Below are 8882 nucleotides of genomic sequence, written 5' to 3'. Positions count from 1 at the left end.
GCTAAGGCCATCCCTCGACTCATCATTCGATGATCTACCGACGTGAAGAATGTAATCACGATGGTCCTCCTCGTCGCTGGTGCTGTCGTCGTTGCCATCCGGTGACGCGGCCCGACGTACATCCGCAATCAGCTCACGTAGCCGCTGACGATGGCGAGCGACCCGTTCGCGAACAGCAGCTCTGCGTTCGATCGTCCTCGGTGAAGGGGGTGGTGATGGCGGCCGCCCAGCCCGCTGCTCCTCCCGTTGCTGCGCCCTCTGCCGGTTTCGCGCGACGTTACGCCGATCGTAGCGAGCCCGTCGAACAGCATCGGGATCCGGTCGATGAACACTGTCCGGCAGCATTCCCTGGGCCGCCAGCATGGTCCGGAACTCGTCCCAGTCACGCTGCAGCGCATGCGTGATTCGCTTGGCAGCCTCGCACACGTTGCTCCAGTTCTCCGGACACTGAAGCATGTGGCCTTCCAGCGACTCCGGAACTACGCCGTCCAACAGTTGCCTCCGGATGGCAGCAAAGCGAGGGCACACGAACATGGCATGTTCGGCACTCTCAGCGACGCCAGGGCACCACGTGCAGTCCGGGGATGAGGTGAAACCCATGTCGCAAAGGTACCCGCGGAAAAATCCGTGACCGGATAGTACCTGCGACAGATGGAAGGTCACCTCTCCGTGGTTCCGCGACTGTCACGATCCGATGTCCGGGATCGTACGGTGGGCCCACCTGACGTAGTTGCTGGCTCCCTCTGCTGCGGCATCAGCATCCCACGTCGACTGCCACTCGGCGATGGTCCGCTGTCGCTCCTCGATCCGAAGTTCGCCGCTGGTGCGCGTACCACGACGACTGTGGACTCGGGTGTCCTCCTCCACCGCTCTGCAGATCGGCACAAGTCCAGCCAACAGCACGGCAGTCTCGTACCGGACAGTTGCAAACGCCCGGGCAACACGAATCGCTGATTTCCGCTGGACTCGCTGCAGCAACCTGCGGCACTCCCGATTGGCCAGAGCGCCGTGCCAGACCGGGGCGGCGTAACGCATGACGGAGTCTGCGACTGCCGCCAGCAAGCGAGACTTGGAAGTCTTCGGCCCCCGGTGGTTCGGCATCAGACGGTTTACTGCCTGCGCAACCTGCATAGCCTTCTCGGTGATCGCCGTCACGTGCGGTACCCAGGAGAGATGGTCCTGGAGACGTACCCCCAGGTACTTCAGGGTCCGCGAATACGGGACGACCACGCCTCCAACGGTGATTGTGATTCCCTCCGGAGGATTCTTAAGACTGGATATCACCGTCATTTCAGTCTTGGCGTATGCCAGCTCCAAGTGGTGTTCTCGCAACCACCGGTCTACCGCTGACACAGCCTCCTCCGCTGTAGCTGCTGCTGTCGATGGCGTAGTGCCCGGGGCGAGAACGACGAGATCGTCCGCGTAGCCGATGATCTCTACGCCGGGTGGTAGCGCAACATTTAGCACACCGTCATACATCAGGTTCCACAGGGTCGGGCCCAGGATGGACCCCTGTGAAACTCCAGCAGTGATGGGACGTACGACGGGGCCATCACGCGTGTCGAAGAACAGCTCGCGTCCCTCGAAGTATGATCGTATGACCTTCACCAGTAGCGACGGAACTCCTTTGGTCCGCGACGCCTCGGCAATACACTGCCAGCTCGCCGTGTTGAAGGCGTTGCGAATGTCGAGCGCTACCACCATCAGGCAGCGTTTGTCGCGGGCATTGGTGCGGTCGAACGCCATGGCCTTCCTGCCCGCGTCGACAACCCGCTCGATCGCGCTGATTGTGGAGCGTCCCTTGCGGAAGCCGTACTGATCGCTGGACAGCTGCGGCGAATCGACGTCCTCCAGGTGTTGGTTGAGGCGGTTCAAAATCAGCTTCTCAAGCACCTTGCCCAACGCGTCCAACATGCAGAGCGGCCGGTAGGACGAGCTCTCACCCGGAGGTTTGCCCGGCTTTGGCAGCAGTACCAGGCGCTGCCTTTTCCACTGCGACGGGAACGTGCCGCGGGCCAGGCAGTCCTGGTACACACGGCAGAAGACCTCCGGGTATCTCCTGATCGCCGCCTTCACCGCAGCGTTCGGGATGCCGTCCAGACCAGGAGCCTTCCTCGAGCTCATCTCGGAGACGATGGCCAGCAGCTCGTCGCGAGTCACGTCTGCGACTGTGGACTCGACCGACTCGGAACCGCCGTCAGCATCGGGCCACGAGACTGGTGGATGGACCGGGAACAAATCGGTGACAATCCGCTCCAACTCAGCGCGGTCGGTCTCGGGCGGCACACGACTGCCACGCTGCCGAGACGTCACCACCCTGTAGCCGGCACCAAACACGTTCTCCTCGGCGACGCTGATAAGATCATCGAACTCCTGCCGCTTCCTGGCTCGAATCGCCTTCTGCAAATTGCGCTTCGCCGTGCGATGATCCGCCGCTGCGATGTTCCGCTCCTCGAGGTCGATGGTATGACTCAGTCGCTCACGCGCAGCCAGGCAGATCCCACGAAGACGCTCCAACTCAGGCGACCACCAGTACACATTCCGGTGAGGGTTGCTGTGTAGCCGAGAGACCCGCTGCATGGTGATGTCGCAAGCTTCCGTAAGAGCATCCACCATGCCCGCATCAGTCGCAGCTAGCTCAACGAAGTACACGTCTTCGAGGGCGTGAAGGAACGAAGCTTCGTTAAACTGGTGCATCTTCCACCGCCTGCCAGCGCATGGTGCGCGCTGCCGGCTAGCCTGTGGTTCACGACGTGATGACCGCTGCGACTGGCCAAGCTGAGGGTGCTGCGCATCCCTCGACGGCTGTGCGGGTCCCTCCACCTCGAACCTTACCAGCTGGTGATCGGACCGGGCGAACGGGAGCACCTCCCATGCACCTGCCACGACGATCGACGGGCTGGCGAAAGTCATATCGATGACACTCGGTGTTGCTGCTCCTCTTCCGATGAATGTCGGCTCGTTGCCCTGGTTGAGAACTGACAGCCCCAACCGGTCGACCATGCTCCACAGCTCCTCCCCGCGCGGTTCGGTCCTCGCACTGCCCCACTCCGTGTGCCAGGCGTTGAAGTCGCCGGCGATGACGACTCGGGAGTGGGCAGCGGTCTCGAGTTCCACGGCTTCGAGGAACTGCGAGGGACGACGTGGCGGCGCGTAGCAGCAGTCGAACGTGACTCCAGCCACCTGGGCAGCCACTAGACCGGGCACGGCGCAGCTCCACACCCGTTGGATGGGATGCGATCCGGTGGCCACCACTGCCGCTCTCCTCGCCCCGTCGTACGCCCAGTTCCCGTTGCGGGAGGGCGGCCTGTACATGTCAGCCAGGAGCAGGACGTCGGCACGATGTTCGCGCGCTGCTTGCAGCGCAAGGTCCTGTCCTGCCTGACAGTGGTCCACGTTCAACTGCAGGACCCTTAGGTTGAAGAGGCTGCCGAACGGACACACGAGCTATGCCCCACACGATGGGGACCTCCGCAGACGGCACACTTGACATCGGCGCTACAGGTGCTGGCCCGATGACCGTCGACTCCGCAACGGATGCAGACGCCCTGCCGATCGGTGCTCGACCGGCAATCGCGAGCCACGTGACCACGTTCCAGGCAGCGGTAACACCGCAGTCGCGCCGTTGGAGTGGCCGGGGCTTCCTTGATCGTTCCTTGATTCCTTGATTCCTAATGCAGTCACAAAGTGCCATCTTCCGGCCCACCAGCTGCTTGGCCGCCTTGGTGGGGAGGCGAACGCGGGCGCGCTTCGTGCCGTCCTGCAGCTACCACATGCTGACCGACGCGATTCCCGCACAGCCCTGCAGCTCCTGGTCAATGACCACCTTCAACTCGTCCTCTTGTGCCAGCGGATCCACGTGGCAGACGATGACCTCGCTCATCTCCGTCACCAGTCTGGCCACTCCGGCATCCCCGACGATCTGCTGCACGTCCCGCAGCACCAGCGCAGAGTTCGCTGAACAACTCAGCTCCATCCTCAAGAGGGACGAATGCGTACGGCGTCCGATTAGAATGTGGCCAACCAGATCTTTGAACGCGGCGTCCTCCTTGATTGCGCGTCGGACCTTCGCGTAGAGAGAATCCCACGTCTGTCCCTCCGATGGCGCGACCTCCACCATGTCTTGCCGCACGCAGCGTGACTTTCGCAGCTGTTGTGGCTGCTGCGATGATGACTACTGCTGCGGACGCTGTTGCTGCTGCGGACGCTGTTGCTGCTGCGGACGCTGCTGCTGCTGTGGACGCTTCTGCTGCTGCTGTGGACGCTGCTGCTGCTGACGCTGCTGCGGAGGGCGGTACACCAGGCCCTCTTGCTGCTGCTGCCGCCGCTGCTGCCGCCGCTGCTGCTGCTGCTGCCGCTGTTGCCCCTGCTGCTGCTGCTGACGCTGCTGCTGCTGCTGACGCTGCTGCTGCTGCTGGACCGGCTGCTGGCGTGCCGGTTTACGGCGCACCACCTCGGCCCAGGAGCCGCCTTCCTGGTCCGGAGACGACCGGGGGGTGTTCTCCCGACTCGTGAACTCCGGCGGCGTTACTGGAGTGGTCGCAAGGTGGGGCTCTGGGCGACTGCTGGACCCCTCAAAAATGCCGGATTGGCCAGGGGGGGTGAAAAATGACCCGGGGGCTAGATGTAATTGCCCCTCCTGAGCAAACCTCCGGAACACATCAAGCTCCTATCTCCTCTCCTTCCACCCGAAAATGGCGAAAAGCCCGAAAATCCACCAAAAATCCGCGGTTCCTGATCCGGTGGGTGGCGGTGGGTGGGTGATGGGGGCGCGGGAAAATTTCAGGGAGTGTGGCAAGTGGTCCCCGAATTTTCCAGCCCGAACCCGGAATTTTGTGCGGCCCGCAAATAATTTTCCACTGCGTTTTTACGTTTCACACCTTTTTAGCGCCTTAATAAGGAAATCCGGAAAATGCTGGGTGGGTGCTGGAGGTCCGGAAAAAATCCAGGGGGTGCGGCGGGAGGTCCCCGAATTTTCCAGCACAAAACCGGAATTTTCCACTGCACTTATGTAATTTTCCGACGAAGTCCAAAATTTCATACACCTTGATAACGCCTTAATAAGGCCGGGGGTCACTGAGGGCGATGGGGTGAGGTGGGAGCGGGGGGAAAAATTTTCCCCGAATCGTCTCTCCGTGCTCAACCACCTCCAACACTCACGGAACCGATCAGGCGATAAAAAATTTGCACTATAAAACACACTCAATATTTTGTCCCATGGGTCAATGCCGCCTGGGCAGTACTGTCACCACGTGTTTGCAAAAAAGTTTTTCACTTTTTTCCGCACTTAGATCACCGATTTTGCTGCGGTTTTCGCGCAGGATCGCTTCTTTGTCACTCCGCACACGATTTAAAATTTATCCGGTCCAAATCCGTTCAAAACTCACTGCACTGTGTGTGTCCAAAGTTCCCCATACAAAATGTATGGGCACACAAAATATCGTTTTTATCAGTCTGTCTACACATGGATCCGCGGACGCCGCGGTCCGCGGAAAACACGTATAACTTGTGTTATTAATTATGTTATACCAACTTTCAACATTGAATAATAAACCGATGCCTTTGACAGATTGTTTATTGTATTTAAACAGTGTGTTGATAAACATTGCATTGTTACTATATTATTTCACAACGAACCACCAGCGTGCAAGATGTAAACAATAATAAAATGTCATCAACCGCGGTACCGCGGAAACACAGTTTTGTTGAACATCAACAAATCTGCGGAACAGCAGGCGCCGCGGTAGGTTTGACAGCCCACCGCGGAATTTGACAGCCGAGCGGACCCAACTGGTATACAAGTTAGGCTTTCTACACATGAATCCGCGGACGCCGCGGTCCGCGGAAAACACGTATAACTTGTGTTATTAATTATGTTATACCTACCTTCAACACTGAATAATAAACCGATGCCTTTGACAGATTGTTTATTGTATTTAAACAGTGTGTTGATAAACATTGCATGTTGTGTCCGGATAAACCTTGCATTTGTTGTGATTTAATAAAACAATTATGAATCGCGAAAAAACTGCAGCCGTTCTGCAATTTACTCAAGCAATGACGAATTTCCTTCGTCTACATATGGTTTCCCTTCGCCAACCACCTGCTAGGGAATGGATGCGCCCCATGCTGCTCGAAAGAGATGACCACGCTGGACGACTAATGGACACAATTTTGGAAGAAGAGCTGGATAGCACCATAATTAATTTTTTGAGGCTATCCAGAAATGATTTCAACTATCTGCTTCGTGCTGTTGAATCGAAAATTCAAAAAGTAGATACAAATATGCGCAAGAGCTTATCAGCTAAGGAAAAGCTCATTGTGACTTTGCGGTATTTGGCAACGGGCGATCAATATAAATCGCTTGAATATTCATTCCGGGCAAGTCCTATTTTTTATTTTTTAATAAAACACTTGCATCTTATTTTAATTAATCATGTTATTTAACAGATTTCAGCACAAGCTATCAGCAGCTTTATTCCCGAAGTGTGCGACTGTCTCGTTGAAACGTTGCGAGATTACGTAAAGGTAAAAACATAAATGTATTTTATGTATCATTTTAGTCACTTTCTGAAAAGGATCACGCCCGCTGGTTATAGAAAACTAACCGAGAGTGTCGTCGCTGCTACTATTATTTCGGAGGAACGATTGAGGCACAGAAAAAACCAACTACAGTGGCTCCGGTAGAGATTGCAATCCGCAACTGAGCCTTAGTTTAGCACCTACGATTTACACCCAGTGTTGCGAGTACGAAGCTGTGCAGTGAAATAAGCACACAGAAGATATTTCTATCCTTTTATCTGTCATCGTAAACAAGCAGGTCTTATCTGACCGATTCTTGGTACAAGAATGAGATTTGGAGGATTTGGTACTAGATCCGTTGATCGATCACACGACGCCTTTGATAGCCAACAAACCAGGACAGATTACGCATAAAATTTTCTCTCACGCACGATCCGATGTGATATATCGATATCATGACGAGCCAAGATGCGGCCATCGGATTAAGTGCATATTGAATGTGCTATTTTTGAAAACATAAACTGCATTCGAACGCTTGAACTTTGTGGTTTCAACGATAGTTGAACTTCAATAACCACGCTATAAAAGGTTGCGCATCTCTTTTTTCAGGTTAGTCTCTGCATCGCCATGAGACTACCTAGTAACGGTGTTGTTCCGTCCGGAATTTGTCCTACGATGTTGTGTTTTTTAAGGTAAACTGATATCTTCTACTAAATCTTTCGGTGGCTCTGAAAAGAGCCGATGGTTTTGCTTACGGTGCGTAAACCACTTGGTTTTTTGTATGGTCCTTTGCGAAGGCAATCTTCGCCTGCTGCAGGAGCCCAGCGCCATCGTTCCATCTCAGTTTGGGTCTACCACGACTCATCTGTCCATGTGAACGACTTAAAAGGATTTAACGGGCTGAGTCATCCGGTGTCATTGGATGGTTCCGCACCCGCATGTATGAAGATGAGCAAACCCATCTCCTTGGCGCAAACCCTTGATGGTATTAGGCCAGGGCCAGGGCAATCACGCCACTTCTGTCCTTTCATGGACGGTAACCCCAGCGATGCTCGAACCGGTCCTGATTCTCTTCTTGGACCATTCGAATCATGCGCGCCAAACATCGCTCCTGACGTTCGGGAGACCATCCTCGCATCAGGTTTCGCACACTATCCAACGGATCTTCCGGCATACTCATCCGCTCAATCAACGATTGCGTGGCCGTACTAACGACACGCAAAGAGTTCATCACCTCCTCAGTGTAGGCAATGTTGACTTCTTCACGTCGTCGCTTTCTGGCCCGCACAGTCTCATTGGGCGGAGTAGTTGCTCGGGGAGGCGTTGGATAGCGCGTTGGCGAAATGATCCGAGATGGTCCTGGACGCGGCGACGTGATCCGAGATGGCCCGGGAAGCGGTGAACCGATTCGAGATGGTCCTGGGAGTGGCGATGATACGCGGGACGGTTCTGGCTGCTGGCTGGATGGTAGCGGAGATGAAACAAATGCTTCATCCAACACCTCGATTTCCAAATACGATTGCTGAATTAAAAATAATAAATATGAAATAATTAAGTTACATGTGAACATCACGAGGAACCAATTTGAAATATTCTTTTTCTCATTATTTTCATAGCTACCCTCAAGTCCAGACGATTGGATGAAAATCGTACAGGGCTTTGAGGATAAATGGAACTTTCCTCATACGCTCGGGGCTATGGACGGCAAGCACGTAGGAATCAAATCACCCCCCAACAGTGGAACCAACTACTACAACTACAGGAAATTTTTCAGCGTCGTACTGTTGGGAGTAGTAGATTCCAACAGTAATTTCATATTTGCAGATGTTGGTTCCAGGGGAAGAATCTCTGATGGAGGTGTATTTAAAAATACATTACTCTATCACAAGCTAGAGACAAATGAGTGTAACCTTCCATGTCCAGCACCGTTAAGCCCATCGTCAAACATCTTGGTTCCCTATATGTTTTTAGGTGATAAAGCATTTCCTCTAACACAATATTGCCTTCGCCCTTTTGGTGGTTTGACCGAAAGGAGATCGACCGAGCGAAACTTCAACGAGCGACATTCTAAAGCTAGACGCTGCGTGGAAATGGCTTTCGGAATCCTGAGTGGACGTTTCCGGGTTTTAAAAAAACCGATTGAGCTCGAAGAAGGAAATGCAAAAAAAGTTATAATGGCTGCAATATATTTACATAACTTCATTCGTAGAGATGCAAATGTGCGAAGCCAAGATGCTAGACGATTCAACACTACTCACGACGAAGTGAATTTACGTAACCTAAACTCGAATCGAAATCGCTCCGGGAACGAAATGCTACATATTCGGATGCACATTGCTGACTTCCTCCTAAATCATTGA

At 54.3% G+C, this 8882-nt stretch overlaps 1 protein-coding gene across 1 annotated transcript; it reads left to right on the top strand.

Moving 5' to 3' along the window:
- Positions 1-5802: 5802 nt before the first annotated feature.
- On the top strand, positions 5803-8882 carry LOC125775091 (uncharacterized). Its single transcript, XM_049445573.1, has 3 exons — positions 5803-6381; positions 6451-6528; positions 8139-8882. The coding sequence occupies exons 1-3, from the start codon at positions 6013-6015 to the stop codon at positions 8880-8882; spliced, it is 1191 nt and encodes a 396-aa protein (XP_049301530.1). The 5' UTR covers positions 5803-6012.

This window comes from Anopheles funestus, chromosome X, assembly GCF_943734845.2.
Source record: "Anopheles funestus chromosome X, idAnoFuneDA-416_04, whole genome shotgun sequence".
In the NCBI taxonomy this organism is placed as follows: domain Eukaryota; kingdom Metazoa; phylum Arthropoda; class Insecta; order Diptera; family Culicidae; genus Anopheles; species Anopheles funestus.
The sequence above is the reverse complement of the archived record's forward strand: the minus strand, read 5'-3'. Positions and strand labels throughout refer to the sequence as shown.

What these genes read in the sequence shown, in the direction of transcription:
- LOC125775091 (XM_049445573.1), top strand. Translation starts at nt 6,013, where the DNA reads ATGAATCGCGAAAAAACTGCAGCCGTTCTGCAATTTACTCAAGCAATG. An exon ending in CGCTTGAATATTCATTCCGG is followed by an intron (nt 6,382 to 6,450) that starts GCAAGTCCTATT and finishes GTTATTTAACAG; the next exon opens with ATTTCAGCACAAGCTATCAG. An exon ending in CGTTGCGAGATTACGTAAAG is followed by an intron (nt 6,529 to 8,138) that starts GTAAAAACATAA and finishes TTATTTTCATAG; the next exon opens with CTACCCTCAAGTCCAGACGA.